General features: G+C 38.0%; 1 protein-coding gene across 3 annotated transcripts in view; it reads right to left on the reverse strand.

The window, feature by feature from the left end:
• The window catches only part of LOC117287953 (glycine receptor subunit alpha-3-like), a 40907-nt gene extending 15835 nt beyond the window's left edge, over positions 1 to 25072 (reverse strand). For 2 of the 3 annotated variants that reach the window (XM_033768613.1, XM_033768612.1), the window contains exons 1-2: positions 24996 to 25072; positions 14258 to 14328 (exon numbers count right to left, since the gene is read on the reverse strand). In XM_033768613.1, the coding sequence (XP_033624504.1) occupies positions 14258 to 14328; positions 24996 to 25024 (100 nt within the window). In that variant the 5' untranslated portion in view covers positions 25025 to 25072. Of the gene's footprint in view, positions 1 to 14257; positions 14329 to 16714; positions 16856 to 24995 lie in introns of those variants that run through there. The other variant, XM_033768614.1, reaches the window with a different exon arrangement.
• Between the last annotated feature and the right edge of the window lie 154 nt (positions 25073 to 25226).

Raw genomic sequence — 25226 nt, forward strand, 5'->3', positions numbered from 1 at the left:
ACCCAAAATGTTATACTGCTGCTTACATTTTACAGATGTTCTGTTCCATTCTGTATGCCTCTTATTGGCCTAAGATTGCATCACAGAGCATCTAGAATGCCAAATTTTCCCGGGCCCTTCTGCGGGCCCGGACCCTTGCCGTAAAAGTTTCGTACTCGTGAGCTCACTCTTCGACAGATTTTCCCCCTAAAACTTGGTTCATAGATCTGCACTTGAAGATGCTGTCAAACCAAAATGTTCTATACTGCCTCACATTTTAAAGATGTTTTGTTCCATTCTGGTGATGATAGGGATGAAACGCCGTCTGAGCATTATAATGCAGAAACAATATGGATATAACGAAGCTAATTGAGTTGCTTTGTAGGTACAATAACCATGATAGCAAGAATAGGTGCATCATAGCTTGACATAGGCCTTAAATTCCAACATCTGAGAGGGGGGAACATCTAACCTCAGATTCACTAGATTGCACCAGAGAGCATCTACGGGCTAAACAAATTCCGGGCTCTAAAGCGGGCCCCGCACCCCACGCCGTAAATGTTATGCCCCCCCCCCCCCCCCGCCTTTCAAGACGTATTGACGCCCCCTGGTCCTCTATATGCACTGGACACCTTAGATAGTATTGTCCAATACCATTATTCTCAATTGGTGTATCCCAACATTGTTCATTAAACCATCTAGAGAAACAATCTGCTTCGAAATGATGTTGTCGTGAAAAAGATATAAGTTTTCAGCCCAATTGTTTTTAGAAATGTTACTGTCATATACGTTTCCCATTATTCCCATCACGGAATATTCTTCCTGACCGCCTAGAGTGGTATCATAAAACGCTGCCACCTTTTGAAGTGACACTTTTTTACAGGTTAGTTTGATATTATATTTCTACATTTATATGTGTCTAAAGAAAACAGCTCCAAAAACCAACAGGTACATGTTACCTTTAAAGCTATCATGCTCCGTGTCGAAAAGAAATTAGGTAAACTTTGCCTTTAAGCATGACTTTTTTAAACGCACAATTAGATGGATCGTGGGACTCCATGGTTGCATGTGCGGTGATCCAGAGGGGTGTCAATCAATTCATTACACACGCAGGTGAAATATCAACGACCCTGTAGGGACATCTGAGTAATCCCCTCCACCTACCGGGGAGGAGGCTGAAGTTCGCTCGAACCCGTGTGCTGAGAATACATGGATTGATAATGCCTCAAGGGTGCTTAATCTGTTGATGCGAGGCGTCCCCCGTGAAGGAACGAGGGGAGTTAATGTGCCAAAGTTGAAAGATATCTTTTCTACCATTCAATGTGTGATATTAAAGTCAAACGTTGCTTCGATTAAGCCTTGTGCCTAACAGCTTTGTGAATAGTACATGTTTAAGTCTATTTATGTGTATGAGCACTACACAAGAAGCAAGGACCTTAGAACAAAAGAGGTCCACACAATGGATGGTTTTGAACACCATGTGGACATCCAACCGTCCACAGAGTATTTTCACACAATGGCCAAGTGACACAAATTATATCATATAATCGTAGTTTAATCTGAGACATAATTATGTATGCATAATATTTAATAACGTCATAATCGCTGGTGTGTGTACATGAATGCTGGCTGCTAATGTTCGTTATAGCTAGACATTCATAAGTTGCCCTCGGGTTGATTAAGTTGTCAAATTGGAGCCAGATGTATTGATATCGCTATCATCTTTGAAACAACATAATCTGCATTAAGATCGGACTATTACCATGCGTCAAAATCAGTAAACAAGTACCATCGGTGTAAGTTATGTTTGTATATATCGCTTAATGCAGACCGTATGAACGATTGGGATGGACTGCCTGCCATCAGGCAACCTAGATACTTGGGAGTTTACAGGGACGAGCCAGCGATTCAATACACATGTGTTTTTAATGCTTTCCACCATAGTCAAAGCTATTTATATTTAAGAAATTCTGACAACGCCAGTTTAGATTGTGCTTGGATCAGTCATGGCTTAGCATCATGTGGGAAGGAGGATAAAGTCAGCTTCAAAATATAGCAGGGGATTGTGGAACAGTTTAAAAGTAACTGAGAAACACTGCATGGTTGCATTTAAACAGATTTTCTTGTCACGTCGTGACCAAGGGTCTACTCTACTACACAAAGTAGCAAATCATAACAAAATTACGCTTACCATAATAAGGTTACCAGCCAAACTGCCATGTCACAAGTACAATGTGTGAATGGTATCCTGCTCATTTCTGCTCAGCAGACAACTTTTTAGCAATATTCTCTGCTTAAAGCAGCTCAATGAAATTGCTCTGGTGTTGTGAGCAGCATGTAGAGTGTGGGTTCGAATCCCGGTCACGACACTTAAGCAAGGCACTTATAGTTAATTTTTGAAAAGTTGGGAAGGTAGTAAATTTTGATTTTAAATCCAGCCAGGCCATCACTAGATGATAGCCATCTCTGTCCTTCGTGAAGGGGTGACCATGTCTCAGCCCCAGGAGTACATGTGGCAACGCGCCTCTGCCAGACGTTGATTTTGATCGATAGCACCAGCAAATCGGTTAAGTGTAGCCCTCACCTTGTAGTGGCCGTCCGGTCTTTTGATGTAAATTTGATCTCTCATATAACATATAACAAATCTGATACACATCTACAATATTGGTGCATGCTCAGACAAGATAAGATCCAGAACTTCCCGGTCGGCCTTTCAGAAATGACCTACACGCACAATGAGGTCTAAGTAGATTTGAGGTGCTAGGCCTCTTAAGTGCTTTCTGCTCAAGCTGAAGGCTGATTTTGAGAGAAAAACAAGTTAAGTTTTTAATCTTATCCTTTAATCTACGAAATTCTTTTTAACAGACATAATGCAATTCGAGATGAATAATTTTAAGCTCTCCAGGATTCAAGCTACTTTATATAGATTCTTTAAGATTTTTAGAAATTTCCTACTTTGTTATGTTGTACTGTAATGGGTTTTTCTCCGTGGAGATTGCAAGAAAATAATCAGATTATTGCATATAAACGCAAATCCCACGAGAGTTTTCTTATACAAACCATATAACAAGAGTGACCTTGCACAGTCCATGGCATTTCCTGATTGGCGAGATACCCCATTCAGGTCATACTGCACAGTGAAATCTCCTTTTACAGACACTGGACACCTTTGGCAATTGTCAAAAGACCAGTATTCTCACTTGGTGTATATCCCAACATGCACAAAATACCACATCTGTGAACATTTTTACTCAATTGGTCATCGAAGTTGCCAGATAAAAATGAAAGAAAAAGCCCAAATTGTTTGCTTTCTGATGCCCAGCAAAAGGCTTCAGTCCTTTATGTTTTAATATTTGAGTGAGAAATATACCTCTTCAATTTTTAATATTTGAGTGAGAAATATACCTCTTAAAAAGGAAAAAACTGTACTTCAAAGGGAGCCGTTTCTCACAATGTTTGCACTATCAACAACTCGACCATTGTTTGTTACCAGGTACGCAAACAATTGTTTTTAGTTATTACCATGATAAATGTCCAGGTCCTTTCAAATGTCAGATTTCCATCGGGCTTTATAATTTTGTGCCTGAAAATCTAACACACAGAGCTGATCATGATGGAATAGTGAAAACAAATACAAATTCTCATCAGAGTCTGGCATTACGGGAATTAAGCAAATAAATTCCGGTGAATTGTCTTATTAGGAAGGAAGCATTCTTTCAAAATTGGATAGATCCAACCATAGCCAATCTATCATCGAAAATAACATAAAGAACATGGAATCAGTCAACTAAACACAGTGTGTTCTTATTCATCAATGCGGAAACGTATTCATGCACGTTGGGCACATGAACAGTTTTGTTTGTGCATCAAGTCCAGGTATGCGGCTCTGCTGAGGTTCAATCTATTGTTTACCCTTTGCTCACTTTTGAAATTATGAAATAAAACCAATTGGTTAGAAGTCTATAACAGTTTACGATAGTATAAACCATTTTGAGAAACATTTTTTCACTTCGAAGTAATGTGGATATTTGGAAATAATATATAACTTCTATGCCCCAAACTTTAATCTGAAAAGCTTTCATGTAACATTTTCCGCGATCTGAAAAGTGCGACCAACTTCTCAATTTCCACATGTTAGTTTCTACAGATTTGTGTTTATCTAGGATCATAATAATCGAAAGGTTCCAAAAATCAAAGGTAATACTTTGCCTTACATAATCTAATAGCTCAGTTTTACGAAGCCGGAAAGGCAAGACAACATGCGTCATTGGCTCATTGATGCTGACCAAAAAAGACGTCAGAGAAACGTGTATGGGATAGACATATAGACATGGATGAAAAGTAGCATCGACTATCAATTAATTTTGTTTTCATCAAACTAAGGAGTGGTAGGTCTCATTCATTAACTCATTCATACCAAACCTCCTTCTCGTGTCCCAGTCCAGACGTTACACTAAACACCTTTTGTTAATGTTGATAAATTGATCTAATATATTATATATGTTTCTGTTTGCTTGTGTTATTAGATTGTGTCTAAAATGACGTATGCATGGACGTTTTCCTCCATGGTAGGACCAATAAACTGAAGTGATTAAATTTAAATTAATAGTGACACTGTCGGCAAAATAGCGACCAGTACCTTTATGTTATTTAAAACTAAATATTTAGACCCTCCACATTTTAATGACCACTTTTAATTTTTGAAAACAACCACTCGATGAAGTGTTTTTGTCACTACATTCAAACCGTTTTTACCACCACGCGAACTTATACCAAGGTTTTTAAGGAATCTCTGCAAAATACATTATTGAAAGGAATGCAAATGATGCTTGAACCCAGCGCGGAATAGGTGACAGTTGTTGACTGTCAATATTACTAAATGAACTTTGGGCTGTTCTCTTTACTTGTACACCTTTGATTTGTCTCCCCTACACCTTTGATATGTCTCCCCAACTCATTTAGAGATAGTCATTACATGGTGTTACCGCAAACCCTTCTATATCTCCCCATGTATACGAAGCTCATAAACAAAAATTGTTACGTTCCCTCGAAATAATACTTTGTTAACTCAGCGTTATTTCGCTTCCTCAAAATGTTATTTTCAGGTAACGAAATATTATTTTTGCAAATAGTGCACTAGTACATTTTTGGCGAACAAAAAGTGCTTGCTGGCCAGTTGCAGCTACACGTCAACAACTCAAAACATGGGTAACGACACAACAATGACGATATTCTGGTGTCAACTCTTGGCATGCGACCACTGATAATTAGATGCATGAGTTTTAGCCAACTTGTCAGACGGCACTCAGCTGCAAATAGTGCACTTGTTGGACAGTAGTGTGATGGAATCAGCTTTTTAGACAAGTCTCGCCCAAGGGTACATTTGCTTATCGTTTGCATCTAACCATTGATGATTCAAAATGTCGCAGTGCACTTGTGCACTTGCTGGCCAGTCACATTAAAAAAACTCAAAACATGGGTAACGACTCATAATTACTTTGGTGTCAACCCCCTTTTAAAGCTATCTTTGATTGATTACTGATCAAAATAAACATCAAGTCTTTAGCCAACTTGTCAGAGAGCACTCGGCTGCAAATAGTACACTTGTTGGACAGTAGTGTGATGGAATCTGCTTTTTAGACAAGTCTCGCCCAAGGGTACATTTGCTTATCGTTTGCATCAAACCATTGGTGATGCAAAATGCGGCAGTGGGATGCGGAGAAAAGACACACAGTGCAATTGACCACACGTTGGCTATGCGGCGATCGCTAAAAGGCACAACATAATTACGCTGAGAATTAAAGGCACTGAACACGTTTGGTAAATGTCAAAGACCAGTCTTCTCACTTGGTATATCCCAACATAAGCATAAATAAAAAGCCGTTTCAAATTTGGGCTCAATTGGTCATCGAACTTGCGAGAAAATGTATTTAAAAAAAAAAAAAAAAAAAAAAAAAACATTGTTGGACGGATTTTGTGTGCTTTCAGATAGGAATAAAATACTTCTGGCTAGAAGTATTTTAATATTCTAGTGATAAATTACCTTAAAATCTACGCTACCTCAGAGAGAGCCGTTTCTCACTATGTTTTATACTATCAACAGCTCTATAGCAATGCTCGTTACCAAGTCAGTTTTTAAGTTAGTAATTGTTTTGAGTAATTACCAAACGTGTACCCTTCCCTTTAAGAACATCCTGAAAGAACATCAAGTAAACATAACGCCGGGAGAGAATAATTCAGCCAAGGTTTCAAAACGTTCCTCTACCTTTCTAAACCTAATTGATTTGGTTGAATTGCGTTTTAAAATGTAATTCCCGTTCCGGTTCGAGAATGAAAAAGGCATTAGGCCTTATACCCTTGATCTGGATTTTCCGTGAAGCGTGTGTTTAATTTGAACGGAAGAATGCAGAGTTTTGCAGACAATGAACACAACAATTTAATTCATACTTTGAAGAAAAGGTAATTCAAAGAGGCTTTTGGCTGATGAGATTATTCCTTTGTAAGAATCTTCATTCTTTGCTCGACCCATATCTTCTGTTATTATTACTCTTGTCGGTTTGGGCGATGGCTTAAGGTTTTCTTTTTAAGATTGAGGATGCAATTCTTGAGTGCAGATTATTCGTTTGTACGAATATCAGTGTTGACTTTTCGATATTGCACAATGAATATTAACATAGATTGTTCATGTTTTTTATAACTTAGATTTCAGCCTTGCTGCTATGGGCATCGCGCCGCATCAATAAGCCTTTTGAGGTATGACCGACGTGATAGGTGTGTACTGTTCGGTTCTGGTCTATACACACAAATTTACCCAACCTTCAGTGTTGTAGTATTGTGGCTTATACCGCTCGTCCCAAACTCGCACTCGGGAAATGAGAAATTCAACATTGTGATGTACACAGTTTCAAATATACCTATATCATGGTGCCTCCATCTTGGTCACGTTCCACGTGACAATAAAGCATGTTAATAATCAGTTTGTAATAAGGAACCCTACTATTTTGTTCTTTCAGCCTCGGTTGAGTAACATTTATATCAAAGGGGGAAATTCAAGACGGCTGTCCCGTGATAAAGGTCAATAGACTCCTTGCATTGGCGCAATCGTTGATAAAACGTTCACTTTTTGCATTTGTTTTACATCAAAGATGGTGGTCAATGTGAAGTCATGTGCAATCCACCTATATAAGTCCTCAATGCGACTTGCATTTTTTCCACTCATATTATAAAGACTCCTTTTAAAGTATTTTTGTATGTAAGCACCAAATGTATATACTCTTCCCATTGAGACAACTTCAATTGGAGAGAATGTTTAAAAACAGCGTCTTTACAATAGCACGTCACTTACAACATTTGCTGCAAAGCCTTTTTTAATGAAATAATAACACTGTATCGGAGCAGTAGTGTGGCTGCATATCAGCCCCTACAGCTTCACTTTTCATTACAGAGCTTACAATAAAGAAATTGACACGTTGGAAACAAATTGCTTCCTTGATCATCGAGAGCTTGTGATGGAAGTATAGTCGGGTCATTAGAGCTTGAGTTATACACTTATCATTCCATTATAATCCCCTTTATAGGAGTGATGTGATTTATCAACATGATCCTGATGAATTTTAATCATTAGACTAATCGTCCGGTATATTAAGCGTTTATAAATTGTATCAAATCGCCTTATTACAGCTCGGATTACTTTAAAACTAACATGACTTCTGTCAGCCGCCAAATTAGCCGCAAAGCTGCTAAGTTAGTATGACCCCAAGACTTTCACTACAGTACTTTTGATAATTTTTTTCGAACGTTTTTTTTTTCCCCTTTCTTTATGGACACAAAAGAAGTGCATAAAGAATCGACAATGAATTTTTTAAGTGGGCGAAACTGAATAATACACCAAAATAATTCTAGTTAGATGTTCTCGGAAAATGAGTTGGCGTATAATTTCAGGATGCGAGCTGGTTTCTTATACTCATTATAAAAACAAAGTTTTGTTTTTAGGCATTTCAAAACAAGCCATCGTGGCTTCATGACCCTCATGTTTGCTTGATCCGTATCAATTACATTAAATATATTGTTTATTTTATTTTCATTATTACTTTTTTACCAACTCTTGACTGTCTGTACCGTTGTTAGCCTTCTGCGTTTTTTAGCAATATGGAAATAAATGTTGGTTGAATTGAATTGAATTGAATTAGAGATGGTAATTAATAACCGCAAACCTTTCCATATAATTTCGTGAAGATAATCTGGGAATTTAAGTTAAACCCATAAAGAATGACTCGGAAGGGTTACATTAAAAAGGATGCACTCGGAAAGGTATTAACTCAGAATAAACTCGGAAAATTACTCTGAAAGGTAAACCTAGATGGATGCATTGTTTTCCACAAATTAGAGACACTGGACACTATTGGTAATTGTCAAAGACCAGTATCACTTGGTGTATCTCAACATATGCAGAAATTAACAAACCTGTGAAAATTTCAGCTCAATCGGTCGTCGAAGTTGCGAGATAATAATGAAAGAAAAAAACACCCTTGTTACACGAAGTTGTGTGCTTTCAAATGCTTGATTTTCGAGATCTCAAAATCTAATTCTGGGGTCTCAAAATCAAATTCGTGGAGAATTACATCTTTCTCGAAAACTACGTTACTTCAGAGAGAGCCGTTTCTCACAAATTGTTTACTACCAAGCTCCCCATCACTCGTTACCGAGTAAGGTTTTATGCTAATAATTATTTTGAGTAATTACCATAGTGTCCACTGCCTTTAAGCTGTACGAATACAAAATAATACAAGTTGTTGCGGGTGTTAACAAATACTATGATTTTCTTGTTGTGTGTGTCACTAAACATGCCTGGGAGTCTTGATTCATAACAAACCATAGCACAATGTGTAGAATGATATGTTATGATGAGTGCATGGGATGGGATTGTAATTACCACCTGATAAATATACACTGACACAAGGATTTGTTGTTGTAGTGAACTCTGCCAAGAGTAAAACGCCAATTCATAATAATATAAGGGATTTCCCTTTATTTAATTCCATCCAGTGATATCCACTCATAAAGTATACCGGTTCCAATTATAAATACACTTTGCAGCCAATTCGCAAAGGTTCCCAATTCCTCACTTTGCGAACGGTAAATTTCCAATCCGCAAAGGTTCCCACTTCTCGGCGATTTGCCAAAGAAGGTACCAGACCAATTACAATTATATTATAATTATAAATGCACTCATTGACTGGAGAAAACTCCGGGTCAATGAGGTTCCCACTTCCAGCGAGTTGCCAAGAAGGTACCAAATTAATTTACTTCTTTATATACAATCACATCATTTTATTACCACCATATTTATCCATATCAATTCACATAAATTAATTTACCACTTCCTCACAGGCTACCAAGCCTATTAGCTTCTTGTTTATAGGAACAACCTAAACTTACCGCTTTAAGTGTAAGTTGTAATTTATTAGTCAACTCAATCTGTATCCCGTATGCCGTAATACCCTGACCCTTCCATTAACCCCAGGGAGGGAGGGAGGGCATTTTGCGCAACTATACAATCTATCTTAACTCCTCGGTGGCAGAATATTCAATGACGGTTCCCAGAAAGACAAGCACCCTTTCCCCGAAATGCATTGCTTTGGTTGGTTGAAAAGAACAGTGGAACCACGTCCGAATGCGCCCTGACAATCCCAATCGCTTAGCCCCGACTGTGCAACGTGACTATAATTATGCATATTTTCTGATGTTAAATCGGTTTACTGCGTTACGCATTCAACCCTGGTATGTTCAGACGGACGCAGGAAGCTGATCGCCATGGTAACCTGTCTCTTTCAATGTCTCGCGGGCATTCAAATATTGGGCCCTGTGTGAACGTGTGACCTAGTTTTCCGTAACATTGTGAAGCAGTGAGGCAAACCAATATCCAATATCGATGTTTAAGGTGGACATTCACTGTGTAAGCCCACGAGAATGTCCATTATCAAATATCGATAAACAAGGTAGACTAGACATCTACTGTACATACATAACAATGTCCAATATCCAATACCTTAAAGTCAACATCGATATTCGCTGTACAAACATGTGAATGCTCAATATATCCAATATCAAACCAACCGGTTATTCAAACCAACCATAAAAAAACCTCGACTCGGGTAACTGGCATTCGACATGGATGGAAAGTTGCCCCGGGGGTAGTACAGGTCCATTGGGATTTGAACATGCTCAATTAAACACAAAGTCTTTGTAAATTGGCAAACGATTTTGAAGCAACTCTTGTTGAATGTCCTGGAACACGAGACCTGCCGACAGGGGATTTGGGAATTTGCCTTGAAACTTTGAGATCTTGTTACGCTGTGACGCTAGTTTCAGGGTTTTTACTCTCTTTGGCTTTGAGGAGATAACTTTACATAACTCCAATTTTAGTATAGTAATATGGTTTTGATAGATATTTGTTTTATAGCTTATCGAATGTGAAGCGGGAAATTGTAAAGTGACGTAAATATTCAGTCATTAAAAAAGTGTTTAATTTTGAATTTTGATTTTTTTTGTTTTTTCAAAATAACCCTGATTTACAGGCAAAAAAGAAAGAAAATAGAAACATTAAAAAGTCACATGTGAAAAAAATTGAGATAAACACAGTCTCTTCTTGTTATAGAAACAACCGAAAACTGTCCCCGGTGCTTTCACAAGAACGTCTTACCCGTCCACGTTTAACGAGGTGAAAGAAACAAGTACCATGCAACGACATTACCAACGCCCACAAATCTGAGATACGGTTCAAGCACTAGTCCTTTCTCAGATTCAAATGAACTATTATTATTGGTTTGTTTCATAAAAACATTACAAAGAAATGAACAGTATGACAACCGATACGGTTGAATTGCACTAGATCATGTACGTTATAATAATAACAAATATTTAAAAAGAGCTAAAGGTTAAACATTTAAAACACACAATACACGATAGTTAAAACACACAATAGCTAAGTATTACAAACAATCCGAACAACAAACAATCACCCAGCACTTAAAACAACAATGAGACTTAACAAAAATAGACGTTAACAAAGGGACAAGTTGTAGATCCTGTCACAAGATAGATTGCACCTCCAGCTGTTATTTTTAATACTGCATGCCACTGCGAATGCGGTACTATTTTGACGTCACCAAACAAAAATATGCCCACTCCTGCGAAAAATCTGCTGCGAAAATAGCCCATGCGACGTCAACGTTCGAATATCATTCGCATTCACGTTCGCAGAAAGTATACACCGGGCTTAAGTTTGTAATATGGCCATAAATGTTTGGAGTATTTACCAATTATGACCCTACCTTTAATATGGGTATGTCATCAGTAGAGTTTTACCTATACAGTAAATCTACAATTTGTGGTTCAGATATATGCATGTTGCTTTGCAATTAAACCATAATATGTGAGACATAGGTTTTCCATCATACATTTCGCCTCGATCCACTATTGAAATCAACCGTTGCGTTTCACACTACGATTCGTTTATATTTATATTGAAACGATCCATCAACAATGCTCAGGTAGTCACATTCACGCCATCTCATCACCTCGGCGGCACCATCAGGTAAATTGAACAATATTGTTGAGACAGGTTGACATTATGCGTACGGTACCCGATAATCAGTTAAATGTAGATGGAACATACCGAGCGCATGAATCACAACCAAACCAGAAAAACATATTCCACTACCTGACGTCAATACGGAAGCATTGCATAGGATATTACACAAAATAAGAGGAAGCCGTACGTTTGACTTAGGCCTGCGCTAAACGTCGCGCTTTTGCCGTGTCGAACTCAATGATGATTTTCGCGCGACAAAAGTGCGGCAATAAAACGAATCGGTGACAAACGCACTTCAATTAATTAAAAATGGCGACGCGGGGAAAACCGTTGCTAAAGAGCCATGTGACATAATGACAATTCGAGCTGTGACACTAAAAATTGCCCACCTGAAAATTTAATTCGACTCGTCACGGCAAAAGCGCGACGTCTGTCACCAGGGCGTGCAACTGCCGATTAGCACGGCAAGCAGGGCTTGGCGTGCCACACGACGGTGTCGATATCAAATAAAACGTTTGCGCTAAACGTCGCGCCAATAAAATCATCTTTAGGCCTATAAGATAAGGCCTAATTGCGACTTAAAGTCACAATTATTAGATATCAGTCATATTTATAATTTCTATCAGATAATTATGATTTAGCTTAAAGTCAGTCCCTTTAAATCACAGTTAATATTTGTGGCTATGAAGTCATACAAAAATGAATTTTTTAAAAACATAAAGACATGACCTATGCCAGAAGTCATTGTACAAACTAAGTCTCTAACAAGTTATCAGTCATGACTTGCTATAAGTCATAATTATGAAATGTAAGTCATTTATGTCTTAATAATTGTCTTTCTCTCTCAGTGTCCCCTTTAAGCAGCTCCCGTATATGACAACAACAAAGCGTACTCTGATAAACACTTATCACGTACAATCAATATTTCTTCAAAAAAGGTTCCACGTTAGTCGATTTGTACCTCCAAGGTTCGTTGAAGACGGCATCCCGTAAATTACCATTATTTTGTTTGCATGGTAGTAAGATATCTCTAACAGTGTAATCAACCCTACAGCGAAGGGCCTGCCATTAATGTAACAAATACCACACTAACACAGCAATCTGTTTTAATATCGAATTCAATACGATACCAAGTGCTCATATAAAAGGTAATTGTAAGTTATTCTATTTCAAAAATGATGGGATGTATATGGCTCTCTTTAGGTATTGATAATTGTTGTTCTGTATAATCACTTTTCATTCACCAGAGAACGCCAATACAAACCCTTGAGTTGGCTCGTGTTCATGCGTACGCCGTTTTCTTTTTGTATATGTCTTGAAAGTGTGCACCACCACTACAGTGTAAGGTGATATTTATGTTTGGTCAAAACAATAGAATAGTTTTTCCAAGTGTGTTAGTTGGTCGAAATGATCTTTGTATTTCACCCAATAGTAAATATAATTATATTGGAGGAATCGATCAAATAATCGTTCACTCAATCAACCAATCAATCGTTCAATCAAAACAGTCATTTATAGAGCGCCAAAATCAAAAGTTTGCTCTAAGGCGCTGAGGCACAGATGAAAAGTTAGCAAGCCTGCTAAAACAGGTGAGCTTTAACGTGTGTCTGGAATGAAGTAAACTGAGCTGACATTTCTAATTTGTATAGGAAGCTTGTTCCACATTTTGGGGGCATATACAGAGAATGATCTCTCAGTCAAAGTTGATTCAAATAGAGAGTTCTTGGCCCATCAACAAAGGATCACGATGTAGATGGACGAGGGTGTCTTTGAAATGTCAATTGATACCCATTTTCTACATCCATGTGCATGTAAACTGTTGTATTCGCCTTTGACCCCGTGTTTGTCACTCCCCCATTAGCTTTGTGTGTAAACATCATTGTGGAACATCCTTTGGAACTCCCCTGGGCGTGCATATCCTGATAATGTACTGTAGCGACTGATAAACACACCGCTCTAGTGTTGCAGTCACCGAGTGTAAACATGCCTTTGTTCTGTACACTCAAAAAGGCAAATCATATTACTCTTCAACTCTGAAAACAACACTGTGAGAACGTGTGTAAGTCCACAAAGTGCTTCAAGGTCCTACACTTTGTGGACTTTTTCTGTTCTCGAGTCCATTCTTCGTTAAAAGCGTCGAAACACATTGTTCCGACGAGATAGTATCTCGACATACGAAAATAAATTCAAATTTCACATCCAGGTCTCCGTAAAAACCCTCACGCAAGTAATACTTTCATTAATCCATTCATTTATGTTAGTTTTTCCCATCCTCAAAGAAAATTGGCATTCTTTACATTATTTTATAGTAATTCGGGAAACATAAGGACATTATGTTTTTTTTAGTGAGGATGGAGGTCTCCAAGAAGTCAACTTCTTGGAAGTCAAGTGGAGACCCCACTCAAACAATAACAAAACATAGAACAAAACAACAAAATGAAACAATATTACACTTAAATTACAACTTAGATATAAGTACAGCTAGCATAAAGTAAACTCGAGGTTGGCAAAAAAAGTTAGCCGCTTATAAATATATGTTGATTAGTTGATTAATGTGATTGCGTTAACATCCTATTGACAAAATAATAACTCAACCTTGGACATAACCTTGTCATTGAGGGTGTATTTGTATGGAGGTCGGGAGCAATTATCAAAAAATTATAATGAACTATGTGTTTAACTCACCATTGCTGTTTGGTCGGATGCGTTGATCATAATCTGTAGTGTCGACACTGGCTACCATCTGACTGGAAACCCTATAGGGTTTCAAACAAGAAAGAGTAGTAAACGTGAAAAACACAACGATTGCATCGAGTTTGTTTAGCCAAGTTTATATGTTTGTTTTGTTCTCTCAAATAAACTCTCAGATCCAAGTCTCTCTCATATCTCCTTGTAACCTTTATATATCTTGAACCCTGAAACTTTTATCACATTACTCTGACAAAAAAGTAATTATCAAAACGTACTGGTATATTCCTGCCGTCCATTGTTTATTCTTCAGACATTGTTGTACAACATTGTGTTGCAAGCACTTAAAGTGTCTATGTACTTTTTGTAGGACAACAAACACAATGTCCACAGATTTACATTAAACTTGCAGAGTTTGAAGATAATGATAGAAGAAAGCTTCCATGAAATTATTAATTTCTGAGGCGCTGTAGTTTTTGAGAAATGAGTACAAAATGTTATGAACTGTCGTTTGTCTCAGTGATCATAAGACATTGTTCTACTCATTTCTCAAAAAACTACAGCACCTCAGCAACTAATATTGTAAGGTACGCTTTCTACCATCATTACCTTCAAACGGTGTAAGTTTACATGTAAGTCTGCGGACAATATACTCTGCAAAATAGTTATAAAATGTGGCCAACGGTCGTCAAAGTACACGAACAGAGAATTATATACTCTAAAGTGTAGATTAGTGACTGTAATGTACCACGAATCTACACTTTCTCGTTTATTCTCATGTGCATTCTGATAAGCATAATCGTTCTTTGTGATGGAGATAATCTCATTGGAGATAGTACAGCTTTTTACTGCAGCTCCGATTCAGCAAGAGCCGCACTTTTTAATCAAATTATATTTAAATAAAAATTATATGCCATAAAATTGTAGGTACCAGCAGCCATTGTACAACAATTACTTGTTTGAAAGTACGTAGCTTTGTAGTAAGTTGAATAGCCATCGGTGTTGAAGTAGTGATCTCATATGAAAATTACTATTATTTTGTTGATAAATTTCCCTATATTTATATTTTGTATAATTATGTTCCTAACATGTTTATTATGTGTATTCTTTCCCCTAAGTTTTTTTGTTTTACTTGAACAGTTTTATAAACATCTCCGTTTGTGTGTGAAGTAGATTTAATTTAATTTAATTTATTGTTTTACTCAAGACTGTTAATTGTGTTGTCTTTGAATAGTTTTGTCAATTAAACCATTGGATGGGGGTGTATAGGTACCGTGTAATAATCAAGTGATGTACTGTAAAAAAAAAACCCAAAAAAAACAGAACATCAGGTTGCAGCGGCCGACCGCACCGCGTGCATAAAATAAGAACAATAATAGTGCAGCATATCGATGTTGCTAATTCAATATTGCATATTGGATATTACCATGGGTTTGTGTAGTGAATGTCTATACCTTGTACATCGAAATTAGTGACACTTCCATAGGCTTGTACAGCAACTATCGATGTTGAGAATGTCCAATATCCAATATCAAAAAGGCAACATTGATATTCGCTGTACAAACATATGGGAATATCTAATATCAAACCATCAAACTATCTTGACTAGCATAACATGATCGCGAGTTGCTCATGCGACACTCACGGCTCCCGCTAGATTTCCGGACACTTCATTGTGATCGTTACTGTAATTACGTTGTCAGCGGAACATTCTGACAGCCGAGATGTTCAAATCGACCGTGATTGGAGATTGTGCCCTTCGAATTTTTTTAAAACCTGCACACAGTTCGTCAGGACAGTCAAGCTTACGGAAAACTAATATAATGGTAGGCTTTACTTTAACTGTACGCTATCGAAACTGATCGCTATTGTTTTTTAATGGCAGTCGCAGTGCTACTCAAGCGCATCACTTCAACGGTCTTTGGCACTGGCGCCAGATCAAAAGGGAAATAGTTTATTCAATTTCAACAGTTTCAATAGGCAGTTAACGGTGTTGTATGAAAATAATAGACATCGTAATTATCATGAAATTATCATGACACGAACTTAAATTGAATTCTCACTATAATAATTATAGCGTATGTTGACTTCAGGTTATTATCGTTTTGAAGAATATTCACACATGTCGGTCATCATGCACAATTTTGATTCATTTCAAAGGCTTATTTAAACCATGATCAAAGTCGTAGATCCCTTGGACTGGCCGCCACAGCCTCATCTGACGTCACACTTATAGATACCAGCCTGGAGCCTACGTCAACCCCCTTCCAAAAGCACCTTTAAAATCTCACTTATTTCATATTGAGATTCGCAGTCAAATCATACGAATATATAACACAAACAGCATTTTGCATGAATATATAATTTGTACTAGATGCATGCTGACGCAGACGACCGAAAGTGCAGCTTGTAAATATCACCTGTCGGACCTATCAAAACACATTTAAAGCTTACCGTCACTGCATGTTTATCTGTTGAAAGAATATTGTATCAAATGAAATCGTTTGTTCTGTAAAACCAATGCCTGTGCTTATCCTTGCGAACAAAGACAGGGGACCAGTCTATAACCGCCATCACTTAGTTCAAGCAATGGAAACGAACACTTTTCAATGACGGCGCTGTTTGGGCTTGTGGCGTCACATATAAGGGGTCTAAACATCGGTCAAATTGATTTGTTTTCCTCAGTTTTCAAAATATGTTTTGGGGTACTAACTGTCCCCCATCTTAACGAGCCATGATGATTCCCCTCTTACAAACAACCGGTGATGAAGTATATTAAGGCTATGCCCGATTCTGCATCGTATAGGCAGAACAAGTACCAAACCACTATAACGAAAAGCAAAAATTGATAAATGCAAGTTACATTTTTATCGACCTCATTACGCTTGCTCTCAAAATGTGAACATCTCGTGAGTACAAACCCTAAAACCATAGAGCAATGTCTATGGTTTGAGATGCTAAAACCCAACCCCAAACACGTAGCTGACCCCGATCCGTTAAATCGTTCGTTACAACCCGCCGGGGGGGGGGACCCAAGACCGATCGTTACCCATCTCAGCCTAAACCCCAAGGCCAAAAGTAAACAAGGCGGTATACTAACACGTTTATAAATGGTGACTTCTTGATTAAAAAGCTCTCGTCATACCATTAAAAGATGTTGGATTGTTTCCCTAAGAATCACTCGACCTGCAGGCCGTGTTCTTTCGTATCAATATTGCCTGTCAATATTCTTCGACGCGCGACAACGCCGACCGCTGCGCTCTCTTTGTATATTATTTCCTGTCGTCATATTTCCCGCCAAATATTCCGGATATTTCCCGCCGATTATTCCGCTGTTGACCATACACGGTATACTCGTTGATGCGCTTATAAACGGACAACAAATACAAGTCAATCATTCAATACAGAGTGCGCGGCAACGTAAATAATTTGCCCTGGCAAATAATGTTTTTTTTATGAGTAGTAGTACAAGCTCCGAAAGAGGTTGTGAGGCCGGTGTCAGATGCAATTGTGTCCGCCATGCAACACTTGCCCGCTCCGGACACTTTTGCATCTGCAATCGTGTCCGGGCTATGCAAACTTACTTGTGTTTTTTTTACTCGGAAACCCTACTATTGCCAAATAGAATAATATAGTCAGGTGCATGGGGAGTGGTTTCAGCTCCCTTTCGTACAAAACAACATCCCTTGAAAACTCAAAGAAGGAACTGAATTTACACTTGTTTACATAAGGTTTACTTTAAGTGCAAGTATAGCAATATCTATCATTTTCATTTTGTATGATAGTGTTTCCTTTTTGTGTAGGCGGCTCGATCGTTTTTGTTTATGGAGAAGTGCGCATTAAAATCCTTACTATTATATTAAGGCTCACCTTATTTTCATGTCGTTAATACAATTCATTTTACGATCGAGTCGTGTCATAATCTTGATGGGGGGAATCAAATAAAAAAATCAGTTCTTCAGATTACATGCCACGTATATATTATTTATTCTGGTCGTGCTCAACTGCTTAATCAGTTATAAATTACCTCCATGGTCACCCATAGGTCTATCATAATATAAAGCGCATTATGGACGTCCAGTTCAAAATTGTATTTTCTTCGGAACCCGATTATTTTCAGCTGCCGTGGATTTATTACAAATCTCATCCCACTCAATAACGACCAATTTTACATTATTAAGTAAGAATAAATTTTACACAACCGGAGAAAATAATGATGAAGCTCTATTGAAGTTTCATAGGGAAAGTATTCCTTTGGTTTTTGAACCCTTTAATTTTGTGTTATCCTTTTACAAATGTAGGTGCATACACTAAACCAACATGTGGAAATTTAATTTCAACGTGTCACGTTTTTTTAGATATCGCTTAAATAATAATAAATAAATAAATAAATAAATAATGTATTCATTTATATTGCGCCCATTCCATAAAATGTACACAAGCGCATAACAAAATAATTATAAAAATATTATATTGTACAACAGGAAAATATACAGCAATCCAAACAAACTGAAAATACAAGAACCTTACAGGACAATCCGAAGAGTTAAAATTGCAAAACAGTAAGACAGACCAAAACAAACCAGTAAAGGAACAATATATTTATATGCACAATCAGTAAAAAGCTTCTTTAAAAAGATAAGTCTGAAAGACAGATTTAAAAATATCGAGGCTGCCAGCGCTGCTAATATGAGGGGGGAGTTTGTTCCAGAGGTGGGGAGCACTATATTCAAAGGCCCTGTCCCCGCCGAGAGCGGCCTTACTACAACCAACAGGGTGACAAAGAAAAACACCCCTATCAGAACTGCGAAATCCGTAGCAGTCATGTCCACGCAGGAACTTTTTCAGTACATTGAGTACACATTCAAAGAAACCAGACAAAAAGTTTCTCAAATGCAACTTCGGGTGGATAGTATACAAATATTGACTGCTTCGAGTGCTATGGTTAAATACAATGACTCCCAAAGTGATCCCCGGAGCGTTCTATTTTCCCGAGGAGCAGCCGAGGGAAAATGGAACCGTCCGGGGATCACCGAGGGAGTCGTAGTTTTAACCATTGCACGAGTTAAAGCAGTCAATATTGGTTTTATAACACCCAACAGACTATGTATTATCTTCGTATATACACGTTATCGTTCGTCGTACGCGCGTTTCAGATACACAGATGCACAACTGATTGGGTTCGAGGTGGGTAAAAAGACGTCTGGGTACTGCACGCCGTGTTATAGTCGTGGGACTATCACACGGCAAAACGATGCACTATCACACGGCCGCCGTCTAGTAAAACTAAGACATATTAACCAATGGAAAGGCAGAATATGTGTAAGGGGTGTTATAGTGTTATAATAATCAACAGAGCTGCATAGGCAGAAAATATTGCTTAACAGCATGAGCATCAAAATGTTCACGTATTAAATTGTTATTTAAAGGCAGTGGACACTATTGGTAATTACTCAAAATATGTATTAGCATAAAACCTCACTTGGTAACGAGTAATGAGGAAAGGTTGATAGTATAAAACAATGTGAGAAACGGCTCCCTCTGAAGCTATGTAGTTTTCGAGAAAGAAGTAATTTTCCACGAATTTGATTTCGAGACCTCAGATTTAGAATTTGAGGTCTCGAAATCAAGCATCTGAAAGCACACAACTAGGTGTGACAAGGGTGTTTTTTCTTTCATTAATATCTTGCAACTTCGACGACCGATTGAGCTCAAATTTTCACAGGTTTGTTACTTTATGCATATGTTGAGATACACCAACTGTGAAGACTAGTCTTTGACAATTACCATTAGTGTCCCGTGTCTTTGAAGAAAAAGTTGGGATTCACCAAATGAAAATACTTGTCATTGACAGTAACCAAAGACTTCCAGAGTGTCTTTTTAGCAGCCACATGAAATGAAGCATAGGTTAATTGCTAGTTGGTTTATATTGTATCTCCTTATACCAAGCTATATTATGCTAGCAGATTTTTGTATAGGCCATGTACGTTCAACACAAGCATAATTACATTGCTGTTACACATAGGCCTATACCACTAAAGAACAAGTCACTTTGTGTGCGCTTTCTTTTGTAATTGAAATGATCAACGTACACAATCCATTGGTTCTACATCACATAACCAAAGACAATGTTAGTAAAAAGGTGAAATTTTGTATTGTTGTGTCCTTACCAATGAAATTACTAACTAGTGAAGTCGCTTTTCCTTTGATATCACACAGAGCCTGGGTATTTTGCACACAAAAAACTGCATCTCTTTTGAGAAGAGAGTGGAAATGTTTACAAAACAATTGTTTCGTTGTGCATTAGCCCCTGGCCACAGCATTATACAGGGTGCGTTCGTTTAGCTTCCCTGGGTCGACCCCGGTGTGTGTCAAAGGTTTTTTCCAGGACGAACGTGGGTAATTATCTGCACACTTTCATCCTGGAAAAAAAATACGCCACACACCGGGGTCGACCCGGGGAAGCTACACAAACGCACCCACTGTGACCAAGTTTATAAGAAAATCCTACAGAAATTCCCCCCGTTGATCAAGTATTTAAAGAAATCTAACAGAAATCTCCCGTAAAAACACATTACACACGAAAACACACATTATCAATGCAGCCCATATTTGGAGACATCTTTTGTTATTTTCTTTGTCCCTGTATAAATACTTAAGATTTTCCCATAGACTGTGTACACAACAATTTCTTGTGGAGCAGCCCGGGGCCTTATTCATGAAGCCTTCTTATGGGCCTTAGTAAGCCCTTACGTGTTACTAGTTCGTTCTTAGCGAGTTGCGTCATATTCACGAAGCACTCGTAACTTCAATCGAGTGCGTAAGTCCTTCGTAGCGTTTTCTTAAGCCCTTTTTCAACATTCTGGCCAACATTTTCGGGTGAATTGAGCTTTATGTCAATAACAACAACTTTTGATATTTTATACAATCCTTGCGACATTTTCTCAAACATTGCGAAATTTTGGAGAAGTTCCCTGACCTATTTTTTATCACTTTTTAATAAATTCTTCTTGATTTTGTTCTTTTATTGCATCATTATATAAATTATTTGTTTATTTAGTTATTTAATAGTAATAATAATAATGGGCATTTATAATGCGCCGGTATCCATCTAAAGATGCTCATGGCGCAGTGACACTATAAAAGTTATGAAGTCCTCATTATATAGATGAGTCTTGAGGGAAGTTTTGAACAAAGCTATTGATGGAGAAAGTTTAACATGATTCGGCAAGTCGTTCCATAATGAAGGAGCAGCAGAAGTAAATGATCTTTCCCCCCATGATGTTTTGGCCAGGGGTTTCTTTGAAAGATGTTTGTTAAATGGAAATATGGGGTTGGAGTCCTTCTGAGAGATATGGTGGTAAAGTGCCTTTTGATGAGCGATAGACATGCACAAGGATTTTGAAGATGATTCTGTCCTTATAGGTAGCCAATGTAGATCTTGTAGGATAGGTGTGATGTGTACTCTAGTGTTGAACCGGGTTACAATTCTGGCGGCAATATTTTGAAGGCGACACACGAGGTAAATTTATTATGCAGTCCATAGAGGAGAACGAGTTGCTCTGTAGTATTTACTTCATTTACTTTATTTAATTCGTTTAATACTTCGTTTATTTATTTATTTTGTATTTTTAGTTTAGGGGTAACCAACTACATTTTGTACTCTCATTGCATGTTTGCGTCGTGTGGAAGCTTGCGAAATCTCTGAACGTCATCCCAGTTGGTGATGAACCACTTTGGTAGTTCTGAGGACTTGTCCATCACAGTTGACTCTCCGCGAATTGTTTTGCCCAGGTGGCGGCCTTTCTCTTCAGCGTTACAACATCTTTGTTGTTAAGCACCTACCAATTCAATACAACAAGGTCAACTAACTTCACTATCTCAGTGGGCGAGAAACTTCACCTTCCAATGATCCACTTTCCTTTGCCTCCTCCTGTTGTTGCGGGACATGGTCTTTCTCCTTACTTTAGTCTGGCGCTCCATGTTTGCAGGATGATAAATATCTCCAAAATGACGCTGGCCAGTCTAGTCACTGTATAAATTACATAACAAATCCATGACTGTTCATCTCAAGCTCGTTCCCGCTTAAGAAGGCGTTACGAGAGTTTAGCAAGTAACGCAGTAGTAAAGCGATAAGAATGCTTCGTGAATAACACGTAAGGGCTTACTAAAGTCTTACTAAAGTCTTACTAAGAGCCACGTAAGTGACCGATTTACGAGGGCTTCATGAATAAGGCCCCCGGTCTTTATTTCCCAATGGAGTCATTTTGTTTCCCCTTTCTTCTTTTTCCTTGGTCTCCAGAAGGCACCGACTATTAGAGCTAGTGTTGGCGATACCGTAGAGCAAATGGCGATACCAAACTCAAACTCGATGCTGTTGTAATCGAAGAGTGGTGTTTGGCTTTCGGTTCTTGAGTATTTGTGTTATACATTTCAAGTACTTTTAGATACACCTCTGTTTGTTGAAACTAGATAGGAATGAATTTGCTCCTTCCAAAAAGAAAAAGTTAGGACCTCAATTCAATTCAATAAACATTTATTTCATGATGTTATTTTTCCACTATGCAAAGTTTCAAATCCTACTGATGTTAGTTTTATAGACAGGTAGGCCTATACAAGTATTAGTATGTATGTGTGAAAATACATTACACAATCATAACCAATGGACATGTGAAGCATAGTGCTTTGATGCTTTTCCATATCCTCACCTTAGTTGAACTCAGTGACATGTGCTGTTAGCTTTTCTGTCCTAACATGTGCATCTGCGATTTAACTGGCTCATTTACACATCATTATTGAGTACGGTACGCCAGCCATCATTGTCAAGGCAAAGCAGAGTCACTGTAAAAAAAACTAATGGTTCCCCCGTACAAGTTGCAGCCGTGTTTGGGTTCTGCTGGTTAGGCTATACGGCGCCGACGAGATTTATTATACCCAGTATAACATGTGTTTATTTGTAAAATAACATTATTCACGAATTGACATTATGATGCGAGTTCTTATAATGTGTGTTATAACGCTGCATGTTCACTTCAAAGAGATGGCTTAGGCACTTTCCTGATTCGGGCAATATCGACTCAAATCAACTGCCACCAAGGGCACGTTGCCACCTACTCCAGGGGCTAAAACAAGGTTACCCCCTTAATGGTCTGAAACAGGGTTACCCTCTTCATAAATTCCGTAAGAACTTAGGCATGGGTATCATCCTGGTTGGTAGAGCATAATGCACCACCTCTCCAACTTTTAACAAAGCACTTACGGTTGAGTGCCATACTCAATGGCACAAGTGGCATTACCGGGATTCGAAAGGTGGTCGCGTTTTGAAATATCGCCGAAAATCTGGAGCGAAAATGTCTCCGCAGGAAGAATTATCATGAACAAGGTTACACAATCCGAAAATCGTATCTGACTGTTACGCTTTTCAGGTTCAACTTTGTTAATATAACAACTAATATCTTTTTTTACATAACCGCATTACTTCGAAGTAAAATGATTTTCAAAATGATTTTTACTTTCGAAAGCTGCTGTATATGCTAAGCTTCTATATAAACCAAAAGTTGTTATTTGATTGTCATTCATTTTCAGGATGATTACCAAATATTAAAGGCACTGGGCGGCTTTGGTAATTGTCAAAGACTATTCTCACTTGGTATATCCCAACATATACATATAATAACAAATCTGTGAAACTGCTGTGAACATGATTTTTACTCAATTGGTCATCGAACTTGCAAGAGAACAATGAAAGAAAACACACTTTGTTGCAAAATTTGTGTGCTTCCAAATGCCTCTTGAAAAGGCTACAGGCCTGAACTTTTTAAATATATTATGACTGAGAAATTGCCTCTCTCTCCGAAACTATACGTTATCCCAGAGGGAGCAGTTTCAAAATTAAAATGTATACCATCAACAGCTCTCCATTGCTCGTTAACTCACAATATTTTATGCTAACAATTAATTTGAGTAATCATTAGTGTCCAGTGCCTTTAAAGGCAGTGGACACTATTGGCAATTACTCAAAATACTTATTATTAGCATAAAACCTTACTTGGTAATGAGTAAACGGGAGAGGTTGATGGTATAAAACATTTTAAGAGACGACCAATTGAGCTCAAATTTTCACAGGTTTGTGATTTTTTGCATATGTTGAGATACACCAAGTGAGGATACTCGTCTTTGACAATTACCAATAGTGTCCACTGCCTTTAAACCGCTAAAGTATCAAACCAGATTTACATAATGAATAGAGAACTTTCTCCATCCATTGGAATCAGCATCCATTTTACGGTGTAGTCGGTGTGTGCATGCATGCAGTTGTTTTCCTTGACATTGAAGTAAACCGACATTGGTAATAAATGCATCACTAAACGCATGAAGAACCTCACAGAATAATGAGATACTATAATTATTTATTGTTTTAAATATGACGCCTACTCGGTGTATAAACGGCTGTAGCCCGTCTTTAATGGGCCCTGTCAGTGTATCAAGGTATGCGAGATAAATACTAAACAATTTTTATAAACTAAAAATGGTCTTCCCCTCTCAATTATTCAAACTGTGTATGAGAGATTATACAGACCACAACAATTTTAATAAGCTCGATATGTTTAGGTTAAGTGGAGAGCTCTTCTTGAAACAATGGCATTTAAGCAGTCGCTTGTCAAACCATAAACACACACTGTATCCAATTTTGACATTAAAAAAAACATTTCAACATCTACACTGCAGTTCCTACCTTCGGTCGCCTGATACTAACCACAGCATGCCTATATATATTATCCATGCCACAGTGTTGCTACCTGTGCCCCTGACATATTCCTCCATTTTCCCGCTCAAACTGATAATCCCGTCGTCTGCTCTTAGCTCTATGTCATTTCAGGCAGGTTTTCCCCCGCATCACTGTCTGATTTGAAAAGACGCAAAGACTGACTTCTATACCACTGCGCAGCTGTTCGGTGATCGGATG

The sequence above is a fragment of the Asterias rubens genome, chromosome 3 (assembly GCF_902459465.1).
Source record: "Asterias rubens chromosome 3, eAstRub1.3, whole genome shotgun sequence".
Lineage (NCBI taxonomy): Eukaryota > Metazoa > Echinodermata > Asteroidea > Forcipulatida > Asteriidae > Asterias > Asterias rubens.